Source organism: Apis florea, unplaced genomic scaffold (genome assembly GCF_048593485.1).
Source record: "Apis florea isolate Af1SG1 unplaced genomic scaffold, ASM4859348v1 contig_3170_pilon, whole genome shotgun sequence".
NCBI lineage: Eukaryota > Metazoa > Arthropoda > Insecta > Hymenoptera > Apidae > Apis > Apis florea.
Window position 1 is genome coordinate 7,285,438 of NW_028256714.1, and position 21,171 is coordinate 7,306,608.

Below are 21,171 nucleotides of genomic sequence, written 5' to 3' on the forward strand. Positions count from 1 at the left end.
TTATTCAGTAATTTCAAAAAAAAAAAATAAAAAAAAAACTAATGCGAATTAAACTTAAAAGATACTTCCAGTTAACTTTGAAGATTACAAAGTTTTCGTACAAGTAATTACAAAATACTTTTCATAATTGTTGATTTTAATTTTGTTCCTTATAATGCAGGGATAAAAACTTACACAGTTTCGAATGATTTGAAGATTCATTTGAAAGAGACTAGCAACTTCAAAGCATTTTACTTCGATCTCGCAAAATTTATTTCATATTCATATTTCATATGTGATTTCTCAAGGAAGATTATGTTAAATCTTTTAGTAAAGTTCAAATCAGAATAAGAAATGAAACTTAAATCTCGGCTAATCGATGAATTAACATGTAGAGTATTGTACGAAACATTTTATAAGAGACTATAATTTTAAAAATTCATTTATCAATTCTAGAAATTCTTAACACTATTTATTTGTTAATTTGAAAAATACGAATTATAATTATTGAATAAAAATAGAATAGCATCGTTATAAACAATCAAAGATAAACACACATGTATATATATCAATGACAAATACAATCAATCGATATTTATTTTATAATTTTAAATAATTTTATTATTTGGATCATTTAAAGACGTACTTAATATGTCATAAGAAGAAAAGAATAAAAATATCTGAATACGTTAAATACAACGAAGCATGACAAGTATTAGACACTCGATCATGAATAATTCATTGAAAATCCCACAAACACGATCACCCTTTACTCTGGTACTCTGTCCTCCGATTTTCGATCATTTTCTTCCGTGTTTCAGACGCGTCGTCGCGACGACGATGATTTACTGACGGCGAATAAAGCGTCGTTATTTTCGTAATGATGGCTTATTAATTTTTTGGAATCACGATTTCGATTGGAAAAAGGATTTTTTTAATGCCTCTAAATTAACAATGTAATTAATACATTTTGAATATTAATCTCTGTTACTAATCTTTAATAATTATATTTCATTTGAGTTTTTTGTCAATTAATCATAATTCTTGGATTTGGAAGAAATCAATATTTCATATTTGTACAATAATATCTATTATTATCTATTATTTATTGTACTATTATTTATTATGGGTATTAATATGTTAATTTAAAATGTTATTTAATTAATTAATTTATATGTTATTATAATTAAAAATTTTGAAATTACTTGCTGATAACTTTTCAATAAGTTGTTCGTATTTATTATTGAAGATTCAAAACTAAATTAGTTTCGACATTCTATGAAAAAATTATGGTATTCTTAATATTTTATAGATTTCTTTTTTAGAAATCCTTTTAGAAGTCGATATTTATTATAATTAATCTTACATCTTTGATAGATATAAAATGTAGTCATAAACTTCCTCTACGAAAAATTCAGAAATACATAAATTTATGCCTGATTATTTTTTAATATTTTTATATATGAAATGTATGCATTTTTAGAAGAGATAGAATACATAGGAAAGTAAACAATGAATATATGAAGTATATTATCTTTTTTCTGATGTTAAAAATATACTTTCAGCACTAGAATTCACCAAATTACAAAACCAAATTATTAAATAACTCATTGAAAAGTATAACGAAGTTAATAAGAAACAAATGAGCTAGTGAGATCCTGTTTGAATGTGTTTCATTACATATGGAAATTCAAGAGCTGATAAAGTTGCAAAGGATGTAGTGAATTTATCACGCTGTAATCTCAACATATCATCGTACCATAAAAATTTTTAATTTACATGCACCAAATCAGAATGACATTTATGAAATAAGCCCAACTTTAGAAATTCGATAAGAAATAACAAATAGATAATATTAACAAGAAAGACGATATTTCTACATAGTCTTATTTTTAAAGAAAATCAATAACAATCTATAATATTTATAATATAAATGAAATTAAAGTGGATTATAATCTTAATTTTTCATAAAATATTATTATTTAATTTTATAAATTTTCTGAGCAATTTATGGTTTTGGTTTAAAAAATGATGAAATGTAGAAATTCAATGTTTACTAATATAATGCATTAGCCAATATATAAAAATTCAAGAAATTTTACGATTTAATTATCTCAAAATTCTAAGATATATTTTTTTTTTTTTGAGTATTATATTATAAAATTGGAAAATTATTATAATCTTATACTCAGAGAATCTGCACTCTAATAAATATTTTTCTGTACTTATTTCTTATCTTATTTTATACTAAATACATATCTATACATGTATTCCCATGAAGAAAGTATTGTATATCTAAAAGCAACAAGGATATAATCGATTAATTGATAGAAATTTCCTTTTATTAGGAATGAATTGATTACACGTAACATGTACATAATACATATATAAAGTGATTCTTACAACAACAAATAAAATATAAGAATATAATAATAAAAAAAATGAATTAATCTTGATATTATCTAACCGTCTTTATTTATAATAACATTATATGTCAAAAGATTTCTCAAACAAAACATTTTTCATTCGAATTATTTTTTTTGTATCTCTTTCCATTTTTTGAGAAAACTGAAATCGATCAATTTGTAAGAATTATTCTATATTTATGTATACGTATATATAATATATATGTATGTATATTAAATATATATGTATATATGTATTTAAAATGGATATTCTATAAAAAAATTTTTTCACACCTATATTATAATTTTATCATTATTAGACTGCAGATTTTTATGCAAATATAAAAATACACATTTTTTATATTACACATATTTTGCATATTTTACATAAACGACATGAATATAATGAATATACATATTTTAATGAATGTACATATAATAAATTACATATTTTTCTTTTAATAATAATTTCATTTGCATCTTAATTGAATATTGTAAACAAATTTAAGTACTTCTTGAATAAAACTTCTAGTTACATAATAATGAAAACTAAAAGAAATTCTGAATTATCTATGGAAAAAATGAGGAGAAGGAGATATCAATATAATAAAACACAGAAGAAAGCATATGTATGTTATTTTTTTAGATGAAGAATTCAATAGAAAAATATAACAAAATTATAAATAAATTTACATAATAAAATTATATAAATTTATGCAAATATTATGAAATTTGACATATTATAATATGAATAAAATATATTTTATATATTTATTTTAATTAATTGAATATTTGAATTTGTTTTTGTTGCATAAAAATGTATAATCTAATCATTATACAAATAATTATTTACTAAGTAATATTGGTTACTGGACTTGTTTACGAATTGTTCATGATCGTCGTTGTTTTACAGACTTTAACATTTTATGCCTATTGTTTATTCGAAATGTCCTTCAACAACAATAGACTGCATGCAATTTTTTGTTGAATCCAATCAAAACTTTATTCAATAGTAAATTTTTATAGTGTAAAACATGTTTATCAAATGTGTAATTACGATGATTTAACTATAAATAGAAAAATTGTACGTTAGAAGATATTAATTGTGAGTTGATATTTAAAGACAGTTTTCAAATATAATAATATGTCATTTTTAAACGTTATTTATTTTCATTGATCTGAAAATATGAATCATACATACATATATTAAGTCATATAATTAAATTAAAGTTTTAAGAAATAATAAATATAGACACATTTAAATTTTCTATATTATTAATTATTTATTCATTGATATAATTAATCCTAATAAAAAATTCAATACATTTAAAATATTTAATTTCATAGATTTTAATCTGTATTCAATAGTTCTGATTTTTATATTTGTAGTTCTCGATTTCTTCCAAGAAAAAATTAACCTAATTACCTCATAATAGATATCTGTAAATCAAGAAATAATCGATTAGATATTTTTTCGAGTTAATTATTTATTAATAACTGATCTGAATAATTTTATTTATATAATTGTTTATGCAAATATATAAATAATTGTTAAAATGGTGTTCGAATTTAGTTCCCTGGATATTAATTTTTAAGATTTAATATAAATTTAGAGTATGATTGGTATAAATTTTGATTTTGATTTGAGTTAATCTTGATTCAAATTAAATTTGAAAAATTGGATTAGAATAATAAATAAATAAGTACGATTTGTATTAAAGTTAATTTTACAAGTTATATATCTTAACAATAATGCTTGAAATAAATAATCATTATTATACAAAATAATAGCATATTTTAATATATTAAATATTCTAATATTTAAATTCGATACTGATCGCATATTAATATAAATTAACCAATATTATTAAAAAATGATTTAATATGATGACTTAATTTTTTTAATATTTCTATAAATTACTATCTAATATTCAATACCAACAATCTTTATACTATAATTAAATGATTCCATCCTCCAGACTGTATAGTATGATTTTATCGCTTCAATCCTATCCATAATTAACAATTTAAAGTTACAAGCTTTTATTTTCTAATCAATAAAAAAAAAATGCGTGAAAACATCTTAGAATTTTCTTATTTTTGTATCAAGTTTAACTTTGAAAGTCAATAATTAACTGGATTGATTAATTTCTATCTTGATTCAAAGTTCAAATAATTCAAAGTTCAAAATTCTTCCGCATATTGAATCGAATATTACATTACATTTACAATCAAATTTTCTAAAAAGAATATATTTCACTGTTCATTTGAAATTCAAATATATAATAACATATAAAAAAATATATAAGATATTAAAATGTTTATGGAACTTCTCTGAAAATTTCGATTCTAAAAGGCAAAATAAACACAAAAATTAAGGCTTATTTATTAAATTATAAACAATTTAATTTAAATAAAGAAACAGAGATAAAATAAGACAACTCTATCTTCTTTATTACAATAGTTGTTTTTCGTTTAATCGTAAATAAAAATTAATAATAATCTAATAAATAAATTTCAATCAACATTTTTGAGTACTATTTTTTGATTTTTTGAATCGATTCTCAAAAGATATCTCAAATATATATATATATATATTTATGGGATAGTGATATACACATAAAGAAGAGATAAAATTTGAATATTAGAGAGTTCTTTAATCCATAACTTTATAAAGTTTACGAAATTTTGGAAATATATAATAACGTTTTAAAATAAAAATTCCTTTTTTGAAATTCTAGAATATTTGTCAAGAATTTATAAAGCATTAAGAAATATTAAGCAGAAATAATAATAATTTTAATAATAATAATAATAATATACCTTACTATTGTTACCTTGCAGAAATAGTGAACCACACCGATTTCAACAAGTGTAATACATACAATGTATTCAAGTAATCAACGTTGATGCAACTTACGAGCAGTTGGTTTTGATATGAGAACACAAGTGGTCGGCAAAAAATGGAATTTTTATATTAATTGTGTGGGCAATTAAAATTGTATAATATTATATGTACAATTGTACAATTGTATAATATATTTATATTTATGTATATATATCATTGTTTTTGAAATAAAATATTCATTTTTTCTTGTTACATAAATAATCGCTGTATCTTTTCAAATAAACAAAGTGAATCTATTTTTTTTTTTTTTTAGTATTTCTGAAAATTTCTTCTTTTACATTTTATTCTTTTATGTCAAAAATTATATTATTTTCGTTAAAAATTTATCTATAACTATTTTGGAAGATATCTTTGATTGTCGATTGAAATCTGGAGAATAATTTAAACTTGATAGTTTAAATTATCATAACTAAAAAAGAATATGTATCGAATATTTTTAATTGTTCTTTAACTTCATAAATTTTCATCCAAATGGAAACTGAATCATTCACAGTCTATCTTTATTAGATATTTTATTAGATATTTTTTATTAAATATCTTTATTTTAATATTTTGCTAGAATTCAGAAACGATTGCTATTGATTACGAGGCCATTATTAGAAATAAATTTTGCAAAAAGCTCTTAATTCTTCTTCAAATTTCTCTAAATTTTTTTGATTAAATCAAATAAAAAATAGATTTATTTAATACAAAAATGTTATTTATATGTTATTTAAGTATTTTCGATTTATCAAATGTTACATTAAATATTTGATTTTTAACTGTCAAACTGTTTTTGGAGATTACAATTAATAAAATAGACTTTTATTGGATCAAAAATAACTTTTAGATTTTTGTTTTATTAAATTTTTATATCAATTGGAATTTATCTATATTATTTTTCTAATATATAGATTCTTAAATTATAATTAAGGGATAATCAAAATCGTAAAACAATCCTATTTGAAGGAACATAAAAACTATTTTTTTAGTTTCTAAATAAATAATAGAAAATATAATTTTTTATATAAATAATATAAAATAAAAAATGATAAATGATTGTACTTTGTGTGAAAAGAAGTTTCATTTATTATTTTTCTAATTTTTAAATTGTTTGAAAAATATCAATCTAGAAAAAATGATTTTTATTAATCTTTATAAAAATTGTCATTTTATTATATCTTTATAAAAATTGTTGTTTTATTAATCTTTATAAAAAAGTTTTCATTCTTGCAAGTATTAAACGTAAGAAATTTTTTTCTAATTTTCTTTGTAAAAAATTTTTCTTTTTGATTTTTCGTTATTACTCTTATTTTAACAATGAAATCATTTTAGCAATATAAAATATGAAAGATACTTTTATTTTTGTAAAAAAAATTCTTGATCTGAGTTATGAAAAATTTGAAAAAAATTTTTATTTCATAATTTTTTCTCTAATTTGCAAGCAATTTTTTTAAAATTACCGTCAAAACAAGCAAGGTTAAACATGAATATACGATGGTTTAAGTTCACAGGAGTATCAAAATATAAAAAAATGTTTTTTGTACAATAAACTTCTATGATCATAAATATTAATATTTTTCTCTTTATATATACGTACAATCAAGATATGTTTCTTTTTCTTCTATATCAAATGTAATTGTAAATACATAATTTGTAATTGATGAAACATTTGTTCTATGCTTCGAGAACTTAAATCAAAACCTATACGTTTTATTATTATAACGATGCATTTTATGTTTTTATACGTACAATTTATGTATTATATACACGCACACACACACACACACATATATATACATCGCGATATTTTCTAAATGGACAATCTAGTTTCAGAGTCAAATAAGAAAGATAATGATATAGATAATGAGACTCGAATTACCCAATAAATTGGAAAACAAGAATCGCAATTACATAAAAAAAAAAGAAAAAAAAAAAGGAAGAATTATTCATTATTTCAAATTCATTTCGAATTTTCGTACGAGAGAAAAGAAGTAGTCATTTTCCAGCGATCCGAAGCTACAGATATTTCCCGATTAGAGGAACCGCATGGCTCGAAGTTTCGCTCAACGATCAAACGACAACGTTATTTCGAAATCACACAGTACACGAGTCTAATTGAACGACTTCCTGGAGCGTCGCACGACATTTCGCTAACGGGGAACAGACTTGGGATCTGCGTGACTTGCGGTGACCGAGTCTTCGTTGAGAACGAGGCGTCGTCCGACTCCCAACTCGACTCCCAAACTTCTGATACAGGAGCAAAAAGAGCGGACTCGATGAAAAAGAGAAAGACGAACGAACGGTAGCAGGAGGATGGTGCAAGGGTGAGATACGTGAAGACAAAGATGGATATTGAAAAAAAGAGAAACATCGAGGAGAGACAAACGGAAAGAACCGAAGGAAAGAGAGAGAGAGAGAAAGGGGGGAAGAAAGAGAGAGAGAGAAAGGTGAGAGAGGAGAAATGGAGTCGCTAGGTCGAGGTGGCTAGGCGTAGGTGGAAGATGCGGGGAGGAGAAAGGAAGAGGGAGGGGGATGGTTGCATGACAAGGGTGGGTGGCAAGGGAAGAAGTCCTCCCCGGAGCTCTCCTCCACCAACTTTATAATTCTTGCGACGCTTTTGGGGAATGAGATTGTCGGCGTAGGAGCAGGGGTGTAAAGGGGAGGTTTAAGGTAGTTCGCTGGCGCCAGTGACGTCTGCCGAATAGCTGCTGACTTCCAGACTCCTGCAGTTTCGACTAAGTAGTACCCTTTTTCTCTACTTGAACGTCTATACACCTTCCACTCCTCTTCCCTATCACCTATCCACTTTGAAGAATCGCCGATTTTCATCGATTTACGTCACCGTGAAATTTTCCCATAACGAAGCGCGAATAATTAGAAGATATTTTCTTCCTGATTATGATATATCGTTGGAGATTGATATATCTGTAACAATCTATAAATCTATATAATAATCACACAATGGGGATATGAAGTGAAATAAAATCATATATTCTCGATAAAATGCATTATGAATATTTTCATTACAAATTATAAAATAGTATTGTTACAGTATTATTTCTGTAATGAAAACATTATTTTTAACTATGTTATCGTTCTATGGCCAGAATCAAATTTATGAATATATCAAATATATCATTTTATCTTTTTTAGTCATCTTATAATGAAAAATATATCTATATAATTATAAATTTATTAATAAACAGATATATATATAATGCAAATGCAAATGAGTATATATTTATCTTTAAAAAATATTCACAAATTTCGTAAATATTCTTTTGCTACTAATTGTAAATTAAAAATGTAAGAAAAATGATATAAATAATTAATAGATTAAAAAAACAAATGTATAATTAAATATAAAATTAAATTATCTTGTAATAAATGATTTATAGAAATTATAACAAAAATATGAAGTATTGTTATTGCACAATTTTGATATATATAAAATTATTTAATTTCTTTATATTTAATATTGATTCTCATAAAATCCTAACGGAAAATTCTTTTCGAATATTTTATTTTTGAAAAGATTATTAATTCGATATTATATAAACGTGAGTACAATTAAATAAATAACAAATGTCAAGCAAAAAAATTTAATGGATTAATTGCTAAAAATTTCTTTTACGTTATTTGATATTTTTAGATTTCTATATATCTAAAAAAAAAAAAAAAAAAAATTTGTAACACAAAAACATAAAACAAATCAATCGAATGAACATCAAGAAGGAGAACATTAAATTTTACGAAATTTAAAAAAAATATATATATGAATGAACCAAGATGATACGTTTTTCTTTCACTTTCTAAAAATAAATGATAATCAAATAATGAGAATTGATTACAAACATAAAATTAAATCATTACTTTTAATATTATTATATATCAATTTTCATAAGGAATAAAAATAATTTCTTTTTTTTGGAAGTAAACAATTAACAAAACGTGCTAAAATTACATATGTTGATTTTCTTAACACTGTTTATTTTATTTTTCTCTGTAGCTTCTGCCATTGTCATTGAATAACTTAAAAACTTCGCCAAAATATCTTCTATAGCTTTGTTCGAGGAAAAAATTTATTTTTAAAAATCTATAACATTCTTCTAGATACTCATTCAACTATATATTTTCTGTCAAATTATATTTTATATCCATAAAAATAGATATGGATCGATTTCGAAATAGAAACAAATCTAGATATTTATAACGTTTTATAATATTAAATATTAAAATTTTTTAATAAAGCATTTAAAATTTGTTCTTACAATCTTATTTTTAACTGTAAAACGCTCCGGTGAAGCTCGACTGAAAAATCTTGAGAATATTTTCTGTAAATATAAAACATAAATGATAAATACAAAATTTTTATTGACAACAAAAGTAAATTGACACAAGATAAATTACATAAGAAGTAAATTTTTAATGATATATATTTACTACAATATTTGTTATTTGATTATTTATTACATTTATTATTTATTTAACTTCCTGGAGTTTTTAATTTTAATTTCTTTTTTTAATTCTATTAATTTATTAATTTTATTTTTATCAATTTTAAGCTGTTTTATTTTTCGAACAATAGTTTATTATTTCAGTATTATATTTCTATCTAAATAGCTCGATAAATGTTGAATCGGGTTAATTCGAATGTTGTACTGATCATGGCAGCCATTAATATTATTTTATTTATGTGAAAAATTTGTTTATATGTGTGTTATGTAGGATCATTATTTTATTGTAAAATCAATGAAATTAATACTACTTTGTATTATAACTATTGTTTTAAACAATACTTAATATAATAAAACTGAATTTTAAATTATGAAATATTTGATTTTTTAATATTTATCAAAATTTTATTCTTCACAAAAAACTTGATATAATTATGCTTTATATATTTATATAAATATAATTTGCATAATATTTATATTTATATTTATATAATTTTGTACAATATTCTCTGCAATATTATTTGTTATCGAAAATATTTTATCTGAATATTGAATTACAATGTGTTTTATCTTCTTAAAAATTATTATTATTTTCTGTTATTTTCTCTTATGTTTTCTTCGGAAATAAGGAAAATTTACGAAGAAAAGTAGATATTTGCTTAATATGATTTCAAAAGCAGAATAAAAAATCATTGAAAAATATACGTTTGATTTTTTTTTTTAATGAGAGATATTTAGTTTTTAAAATTTTGACAACATCAATGTCAGACACTTTCTAAAATCTTTATCATTAAATAATCGCTAAAATAAGATTTCATTTAGAAAACTCGAAAAAAATTAATGTACTTTTTATTATTTTATTACGAAAACATAATAATTTTTTTCTTATTTTTTAATAATCAAGACATACTGTAAGACATCAATTTATCTCTTGCATATTCTTTTAAGCAGGAGAATTTGTTTGATATGAATACATTTATGATTGAATCAAATCAACAGAAGAAAAATAATATAAAAATAGTTTAGAATTAGATTTTGATAATTATACAATAGTGAATTTTTCAAATAATGATTAAAATTTAAATAAAAATGAAGATTATACAATATTAATATTTCCTTGTTGAATGGATATTTTTTTTTGTTTCTACCGTAAAAAATTTTTCGTGTGTATATTTAAATTTTAATTTGATATATTTTTTTTATATAGAATGATTTCTATATTCAATAATTTTTGAGTTATAAATTAAAAAAAACTCGAAACATTCATTTCAGATATCAACAGATGTTATTGTCTTGGGCAAGCTGAAATAATTATTCCGATCTCTGAATCTTATTTTTTATACATTTAAAATCTCTTCTATATACAATGCAAATGAACATTTGCATGATTTACAAAAAAAGAATATAAAATGAATTTGAGATCTTTTTTGAGAGAAAAATTTGAGAGAGATTCATCAAGAAACATACTTTCTAATGAATGTGGAATTTGACGTTTTCAGTAACATGAATTGAGGTATGACACTTTTCAAATATTTTTTTTAATGATTCATAACTCAAAAATTAAAATATGTACGTACATTCATATGCTATTTTTAATATTAATGTATGTATTTCTCATATATTTGTTTGATTGACACAAAATGATATAAATGATGAAATATAAAATAACAAGTTGACAATATAAGATACTAAAAATTTATTAATAAATAATAAAATGGATTTTAATTACTCATTCAATTACAATTTTGAAGAAGAAAGAAAAAGAGTTTAAAAATATATGAAACTATGAACTTAATTATTGTCATGTTTATTGTGCATGTAATTGTGCAAAATGAAACATGATTAAGAAACAAAATAAATTGGTTGTAATGTTATATTTGAGATTTATATGTTATTAAAACTTGTTTATTGACACTTTAATATAGTTTCATATCTTCTCTCTTAAAAATTACAACATCTGTGCTTTAATTTAAAAACATAGAAAATTCACAAGTTTCTGAAGATTCAAAATATTTATGTTTATGCACCTTTCTCATATGAAACTTCCTAAAGTTATATCTTTGATTTTTTTTTTTTTTATTTTATTTATAGCTATTCTGGAACTCCCTAGATCAAAAAACAAAATGAATATCTCATATTCCTACCCTTTCCACTACTCATACTCCTCTTTGAAAGAATCAATATACGAGAGATAGTTTGATATTTGTTTCACATTGCGTCGTGGCCGTTAAAAGAACACTATAGCGCATTTCCCTTCTTGTTTTGATAATAAAATATTAACAAAAAAATATATTATTATTACCAAAATAAAGGAACAGCAATATTGTTGAAATTAGAAAAAAATCACAGAAGATATTTAAATGAAATAATAATTTAACGATTTATAATAATTCAATTTTTCAATGAAAATTTAATGCTTTAATTTTGTATAATACTATATTTTTGAAAAATAAAAAATAATTGAAAAAAATTTTAATCTTAAAGTGTTAAAAACAAATCTAAAATAACAATTCAACTTAAGAAATAATAATATCTTAATAACTATAATGATATTTAATAATAAGTGTAATAAAAAAGAGTTTAAGACATAATGATATAAAAAGAGAGAAATGTTGTATTGGTCATACAAGATGTTAATATAGTATATTTGTGGAACACTTTTGGACACTAAGAATCAATTTTAGAGATCAAGATAAACATAAAAATTAGTATATAAAATTAATTAAAAAACCTATAAACTTATAAGTAATTTAAATTTTCAAATGAAGCGAATAGTAGAACATCTCTATCTTCATCACACAATTGTCTTCTTGTTATCTCACTTTATCTAATGTAAACTTATTTAAATTTATATAATATAATTTAATAAATAAGCCTAAACTAATATTTTTCTATATTATAATTTTTGTGATTTTAAATCTCTCAAGAATGTTCTATGAATATATTATATATGAACATCCTATATATGAATTTTACTGTTACAAAAAAGCAGAGCTTGCGTTTGACATGCATTGTCAGAAAATTTTGCGTTCATCCATATAATCTAGATTGTCATATAAAATTATTCAAATCTTATAATTCTGTTTCACTTTGATAAACATGAAAAATGAAATTGTACACTGACTCTAGTTCAAGAAGTATTTAAAATATAGTAATTAAAATGGTATTTATTAATAAAAATTATAAAATTTCTAGAAAACCTAGGACGAAATATCATAGCTTAGTTTATTCTTGTGATAAAATCAAAATTAGTCTATGCCTTAAACTTTGTTCTTTACTTAAAACATTGGTCTCTTTAATTAAAATATTTCAAAGTCACATTAAGTATAAATTATTAAATGGCAAGTATCACGAATCTATTTTTTCACTATCAATATTTCTACTAATAATATTAAAATCCATGCAAATTTAACAAAATTTTAATTATTATTATTAGATATGAAAGTATTTAGCTTTAATTTCAATAAGTTAATAATGTCACGACATTAAGTTAACTTCTTTAATAATTTAATTACGTTAAAATGAAAAAATTCACACAAATATATATGAAGACTCTTGGTATTCAATTAACGATCCACCATTCAAAGACAGATGTACAATCATGCAGCAAAAAGTCATTTGTCTGCATTGAGCTTTACCCTCTGGGCAATAAACTATTGCATCTTCTAATCTTTTTTCTATTTTGCTGCTATGTACATATATTACAATCAGCGTTTTAGTCATAAATATTACGTAAAAAGAAAGGATATAGAAGAGATGGTAAAAAGATAGTAAAAAAAAAGTGAAAAAAAATTTACAGTTTCCTTTGATCAACATAATAGCATATTTAGTTTTTTTATATTATCAATATTTTGGGAAATTTGAAATTTTTTAATTTTTTAATATTATATTATAATATTATATTATATTAAAATTATTTTGTTATATTTATTATATTATAAAAATATAATAATATTATATTTTTTTTTATATTATCATATGAAAGTTTAAGATGATTTTATCGCAATAATTTTTAAAATCCTACAAGATCAAAAATTAAAAAAACATTAAGAAAACAATATTTTATATCAATATGTTTTTAAATATTTTTTTGTTTTTTTTTTTAGATTAATACATTCGATGTTACTTATTATTATTATTGATTGTTAAAGCTATTTATTTTCGTTTCTAATATTTAATGTTATTATATGAATATTTTTTCTGAAAACATTAATAAAAAATAATTTATAACAGGAGAAATATATGCACACAAATAATAATGAAACAAAAAATAGATCATATCAAATATATTAAATATAAAAAAAAATATTTATAAAATATATTAATATAAGATGTTTAAAATATTTTATTAATTTTTAACCTTAACAAAATCTTAAAAATCATTACGTCAATAATGTCATTTATAGTGGATTTTCATATAATATAAAGAATAGAAATCTATTTAAAAAATTAGAAAACAGATTCACTTTCTCGAAAATATTATAGATATAAAAAAAAATATACATTATTATGTTGATTGTAGAAAACTCTAAAACTGTTTCTTCTACTGTTTTTTTATATTTTAACTTTTTAACTTTTTATTATTTACAAAAAAAAAAAAAGACTAATTGAACAATAGCGTGAATACCATAAATATCGTACTTTCAAGATTTAATGTAAACTTAAACTGGCTTAGATTAGATTAAATAATAAATAATAACAATAATTATAATTGTTTTACAATTTTATAATACTTTTTTATTAGAGAAAATTTCATCTACACCAAAGAAACATTACATCATAATGTTAAAATCGTTTAAACTCGATATTAACGTAGTCATTTCAATTCATATCAATTCAAAAAATAATCTATAATAAAGATTTGTCTTTCCATGAATCCATGCTTTAATTAATTCAAGTAAAAAAATGTTGTCACCAAAAAGTAAATATATATATAACCTATATACCCAATACGAATAATACGAATCCAATATCTTTTACAATTTATAAATTGTTGGATAGTTAATTAAGTATTAATAAAGTATTGTAATATTATTAAAATTTATAAAGAGTAATAAATTACAGATTATTATTGAAATATTTCTTTGTTAATGTCTTTTTAATAAATAATGAGGAACAATTAATTATAATGACTAATCTTCTGAAGATTGAATAGAATGATTTCTATAATACATTAGAATTTAGATTTTAGGACTGTATAATTATTATAATATTACAGAATCAATAATATTTCTGTTAATATCTCGGAAACTAAAGTTAAGGAGATACATGTATAGAAAAAAATTATTCAAAATGTGACTTTGATAACATATTTCGAAGTTAAAATTGAAGAGATAAATCCTTTTCTATACAGCGTATTCCAAGTTTTAAAACATTGTTAGTATATTCTACAGGTTTAAATAAGAAAATAATATTACATAAATATAATGTTTATGTAACATCAGTTTACAACATTTAGATCTTTATTAAAAAGTTATGACAAAAATATGAAATACCAAGATTCAGTTGCAAACAGTAGCAAATACATGGTTACTGAGATCAGAAATATTTATCTTTAGTCTGCTTGTGCGAGCTGAAATGAAGCAAAATAGAAATGAAATTCGCAAGGTAATAAATTCTATTTTCGGCCCCATATTGTCAAGAACGATGCTGGACGATTTTGAAACGGAGAGTTAGATAGCTTTGCAACAAAGTTAACATATAATATTACTGATCTGTTCTTATACATAGTATATTACAGTAATCGTGAATCTATTTTTATATTTCATATTTTTGTTATAAATATATTTTTATTTTTACATATTTTTTTAAATAAATTTAACGATTTATTTAGATTTAAAAATTTTTTTTTATTTAAATTCAAAAAATATACTTTTGACAGCGTTTTATCATTAAAATTTGAAATATCATATAATCATTGTTTTCATTAACTATTTTTGCTAAATGCACACTTTATATTTCTTCAATAAGTTCTTCAATAAGCACTTAATAAATAAGAATTCTTCAATAGGAAAATAATAGTTTTTTTTAATGGAATTAAATAATTACTATTTAGTTTTATTTACCTTCTCTCCCCCTCCCCCAAAAAACTATAAATATTTAGTTTAGTAATTTTTTCCAAGTCTGACACTATGTCACTATAAATTATTTTATATAAAGAACTTTAACGAAAACAATTTCTTGAAATCAAGAAAATTCAAGAATCTAATATATACACTTTTTATCATTTTATTATGAATGCGCAAAATTTTCCATTTACCTTAACAACCGCATGATATAACGTGAGACCAATATCAATCTATCTCTTGTATATTCGATTTTTTAAAGAGAAGTATTGATATTTATTTGGTGTAAATAAATCTTCGGCTGACCAAACCAATATCGATATTCCTCTTTGAAAGAATCATATGTGAGAGATACATAGTTTTGATATATGCTTCATATTGCGTCGTTACTGTTAAAAGATGATCACAACATCCTGATTGATTTCTTGTTTTGATGATGAAATGAGACTCTTAAAAAAAATTTGGAACAATTTTGTCAAAATTGGGAAAGGTCATTAAACAGACAATTAGCAAAACAATAATAAAAAATAATAAAATAATAATATAATAAACAATTAATAATAAATATTATTTAACAATAACGATTCTATTTTACATTACAAAAATGAATAATTTTTGTAAAGAAAATATTAATGGGACATGAAATGGTATATTTTTTATTTTTAATAAAAAAAATTCGAAAAGAAATTTGAAACATAATATAATTTTCGAGATATTTGTATATTAAAATATAAATTCTAAAATTAATATGGAGAAATAGAAGTTAATTTCAGATTATAGAAAAAGAAATTATAAATACAAGATAATTTCAAATTTTTATTTATTTTTTTAATTTATTTAATTTATAATCTGATTTAACAATTTCATATCTATATAATTTCAAATCAATATTTCTTTGAATTTTCTTTTATTTAAAAAAATTACAGATATATTTAAATATATTAATAAAAAAATTCTTCTAATAAAACTCTCGATTTTCATAAAAAATCTCAAATTTTAGTTTCCACTTAATAAATATCAAAATTACACATATATTACGACATATGTTCAATATTAGATTACATTATTCAATTACATGGATACATGCATATTTTCAGTTTTATTTAGTCTTCTATACACATAAGAAAATTAGTACACGATGATCTCGTGCTCACGCTATATAAAGTACACAAAGTATAGTGAATTGTCATATACTATATCGTTATCTTAATACAATTCTAAGCAGCGAATATAGTCAAGTTACTCCATCTATCTAGTAGATCCCTTATCACGACTTTCTTCTTGCTTGCTCCAATGATTGGCTTTCAAATCATCATCATCGTCTTGAGAAAAGGAGAGTTCTTTCCTCCATTTAGCGGGTTAACTATCCGATAATGCCGAGTGACGGCCCTTCGGTAATCGTAATTGGTGCTCCGGAAAGTGGAGCCATTCGACGTCACGGACGGTTGCTCAACAAGAATCGTCGAAAATCTTACGAACGGAGGAAAATAGGGTCTTTTAGTGAGTTTCTTGAGCTTACAGTGGGTACTTCTGAGGTGCTTCTTATGGTTGTGGGATTCGAATCTATAAGATTTTTGATAGGTATTTTCTTTTGTAGCCATTTTGAATGATGAAGCTAGAAATTAAATATTACGTGTCTAAATGTGTATTATTTATGAATAAAAGCAAGGAAATGGATGAAAAAAATTAAATAAGATAATAATAATAAACGTTAAAATTCCTATAATTTGATTCTAAATTTCATTTTCATGATTAATGTGTTATATAATAATCATGTAAAATATTTGGAAAAAATTTTTGTATTTAACTTTTAATCTTTTAATTATATTGCTATTTGGTATTTATATTTTTTTAAATGTAGATGTGTACATAACATATTCACATGTTATCCAATAATTATTATTATAAAATCGGTATAAGTGAATAGGCATCTGTCTATAAATAAACTTTTAATTGAAAAATATAATATGGATTTAAATTCTGCCTCCTTTTTGATTCCAAACATTGTGATTTCATATATCCTCTCAATTTTTATTTAATAGACATAGAAATCTTACTATACTAATTTTTGTTTTATTATCTTTGAATATTATATATGAATATTTAATTAAATTTTCTATATTGAATGTAATTATATGGATTATTTTTATAATAATCAGTAAAATAATTTTTCTAGATTTATTGTGTATAAATTATCAATATAAAAATATTAGTTATTTAAGAAAAGAGAAAGTCTGAAGTATTTTTCTCCAAATATTTAATTTTTAAAAGAATCCATACATTTAAAAGTTATAAAATGTCTAAAGGTAGAAATAAGAATAGTAAAAAATTCAAAAATTGTTTTATATCTTATCTGAAATTATTATATTATATATGAAGTTGTTTAAAAATTTTTACCTTTTTGATTAAAATCATAAAGTGCAAAGAAAAATGTGTCAATCTTCATTTAAAATTGAGCTAATATTTAAAACACGTATGAATAAACTTATTACAAATACTTAATTCAAATAATTGATACATCAGTTTATTTTTTGTCCGATATTATCATAAATCAATATCAATTTTAAAATTATTGATTATTTCCTTATTATTTCAAAATAATAAACGTTATTAATATCAAATAACTAAGACATAAGAAATTTAGTATAAGATTTATATGCATTAATTTTTCCAAATAAAAGAAAAAAAGTGAATAGAAATCATCAATAATCCCAAATATCGTCATAAAATAATTTCTTTAAAATTCAAAATTACCGTAAAACGTGGAAACACAATTTTAATGGTAAGCAAAAAGCGAATAATAATTGTTCTTTTAATCGACTACAATTTCGAAGAAATTAGTTAATTGACATCTCTCGTAAAAATACCATTCACCGTATCAGAGCAGTAATCGGCGAAATCTCGTTTCACCCCCGCGACGTAACATCTGCCGGGAAGAAATAATTTGAATTATTCGTTTCCGTTGAGGCGCACAAATTCCAACTGCGAGGACAGGGTGTGGAGGAAGGACCACTTAATAAAGAGCCGGTGACAGCGTGACAGTAAAGTAACAACGTTTGCTGGAATTTAAAATTAGATTCATAAAAATTATATTAATAGATTCTCGTGCCAGGAGAGTGACGCTCATGGCAAATGAGGCAAATTCGATTTGACACGCGGCCGTTCCACAGTGGTCTGAAAAGCAGCCTTTTAAGACTAAAATTCAAAATATTTTTATTTCACTTTCTTTGAATAAAAATTAATTTTTTATGGTAAAATTCGATTACACATATTTGGAAATAATGTTTAAAAATATGTAAAAAGATTGTTTTAATCTAATTCGTATTAATAAATTAATTATAAGATATATAATAAAATTGATGGAAGAAAATAACTGAAAAATATAAATATTAGTTATTATAATTCTATAATTTTAAATTATTTGTCTAAAAATAAATAATGCTTCTTCATTGTCTTTATTATTGAAGAACATTTTTGAATTACTATTTAATCTAATTAAATTATTTAATAAAAATAGATTTAAAATTCTTAAAGCTGCATTATATATGTTAATCTATTAAAAAATATTTGTAACTTATTATAATTACTGAAATATATACTTATCTATTATAAATAATGATATAATACAAGTTCGAATTTTTATATACCATAACAATCATGATTTGGTCTTTATAATTATTATATTTTTCACATAAAACTATTCCAAAGAATTAACGTGTTTCAAATCATTGAAGGTTAATTTCTAAAAAATTAAATTTTTTTTTTTTTTTTGAGATTGTTAAAGCTGAAAAATTGAATTTTGTTCGCATTCTTTTCAACGATGCCTTTCCCTCTTTTTTTCTCATTCTATCCTTCTCAAGACTTCTTTCGCGTGGCTCAGTATGCTCGTCTTCACTCACGCTCGAGAGAGACACGTCTTGTCTGTGGTCGACAGAGAAGATGTGAAAGGAACCTGACCCGCGACGCTGCTGGGGTGAATTATGCAAATGCGACAATAACCGAATGTCAATCAGGAAGAAAGTTAAATTCCACAGATACTGGATTGGCTGCCGGTTCTACCAGGCCAAGTCTTTCCTTCTGGGAAAGTTAAAGGCAATGATGGCCGCGGGGGCAGAATGACGAGCGACACGCCGCTCTTTCGAACGTAATTTAAACTTCCTCAAGATTCTATCGTCAGAGATTAAAATGATTCGTTCCTTCTTGCCACCGACTTTGTTCTCGCTCAATGGGAGATTTGTTTGCGACAGTGTTTCAAATGCTTCAAGCTTAAGGTGTAAATTATTCTTGGATATACATACGTATGTGGAATTTTCATTGATTTTTCTCGATTTCAAATGAATTCATGGTGTGATTGGTATATACGTATTTTTATTATGTGTATATTAATAATTAATATTAATATAAATATAAATAAAAATTGGGTTAGATACAAAATTATATTAATGTTTTATATATATTATATAAATATTAAAATAAGACAATTAAATAAGACAAGAAAAAAATATTTTTATATTCAATATTTTCTATCTTCTATCACGTTTATTACATGATACAATAATTTTACTCAAGCTTTATCATTTCAATTATTAACTATGAATGTCCACAATATATATTTGTTTAATCCTCAGTTTTCTGTATATATTATATTCTATGTATATTAATATTAATATAATATATATCATATTATGTATTACAAAATATCCATCGTTTATAATTATAAGACGTGAAAAGTTACAAATTAATTTTCAACAATTATTAATTTATAATTAAAAATTCAAATAAAAGGGAAATGACGCCGAATTAATTTAATTTAATGATTAAAGAATTTAATTATGGGTAAAAGAATTTCTAATAATTTTATTCTTTGTGCTAATTATAGCTATAGATTTAGTAGAATAATTAATTTTTAATTTATCAAATTAATAAATCAATAAAGGTATATAATAAACTACTAAAGATGATACAAAACCAACTGAGACTTAATATAATAATTATATCCATCTTATTTATTTTTATATGAAGAAAATATTAAAAATAATTTGGAAATATTATTTTATAAATTTAAAGAATACAAGTTTGAATTATAAGATATAATTACTTATACTATAATATAAAGTTGTTTCATGTCTGGAACATATCTAACCGATTTCTAACATCGTTTTGAGAATGCAAGTATAAAAGAATGATTTATGACAGTTGTTGAATATATAGAAATTTAATAAATATAATAATATAATTAACTTTATAAAATAAATAAATTTTGAAAATATTTAATCCTTTTAACATAAATTCTCAATGTATCAAAATTTTTGAATATAAATTAAAGTATAATTCATTATAAAATTAACATTGAAGGATATAGAAAGAATTTTAGT

General features: G+C 22.4%; 2 protein-coding genes across 3 annotated transcripts in view; both read left to right on the forward strand.

The window, feature by feature from the left end:
- Positions 1–21,171, forward strand: part of foxo (forkhead box, sub-group O) — a 303,094-nt gene that overhangs the window by 230,551 nt on the left and 51,372 nt on the right. Inside the window, exon 9 of one of the 2 annotated variants that reach the window (XM_003692893.4) lies at positions 5,229–5,528. The exons of the other annotated variant lie outside the window; for it this stretch is intronic. The gene's annotated coding sequence lies outside the window, so the exon portion shown is untranslated. Of the gene's footprint in view, positions 1–5,228; positions 5,529–21,171 lie in introns of those variants that run through there. 2 annotated transcript variants of the gene reach the window in all.
- On the forward strand, positions 17,104–19,898 carry LOC116414266 (uncharacterized). Its single transcript, XM_031916037.2, has 2 exons — positions 17,104–17,377; positions 19,657–19,898. The coding sequence occupies exons 1-2, from the start codon at positions 17,170–17,172 to the stop codon at positions 19,884–19,886; spliced, it is 438 nt and encodes a 145-aa protein (XP_031771897.1). The 5' UTR covers positions 17,104–17,169; the 3' UTR covers positions 19,887–19,898.

Coding starts and splice junctions, on each gene's coding strand:
- LOC116414266 (XM_031916037.2), top strand. CDS start 17,170: ATGCCGAGTGACGGCCCTTCGGTAATCGTAATTGGTGCTCCGGAAAGT. Junction 17,378..19,656: donor ATCTATAAGATTTTTGATAG/GTATTTTCTTTT, acceptor ATCCTTCTCAAG/ACTTCTTTCGCGTGGCTCAG.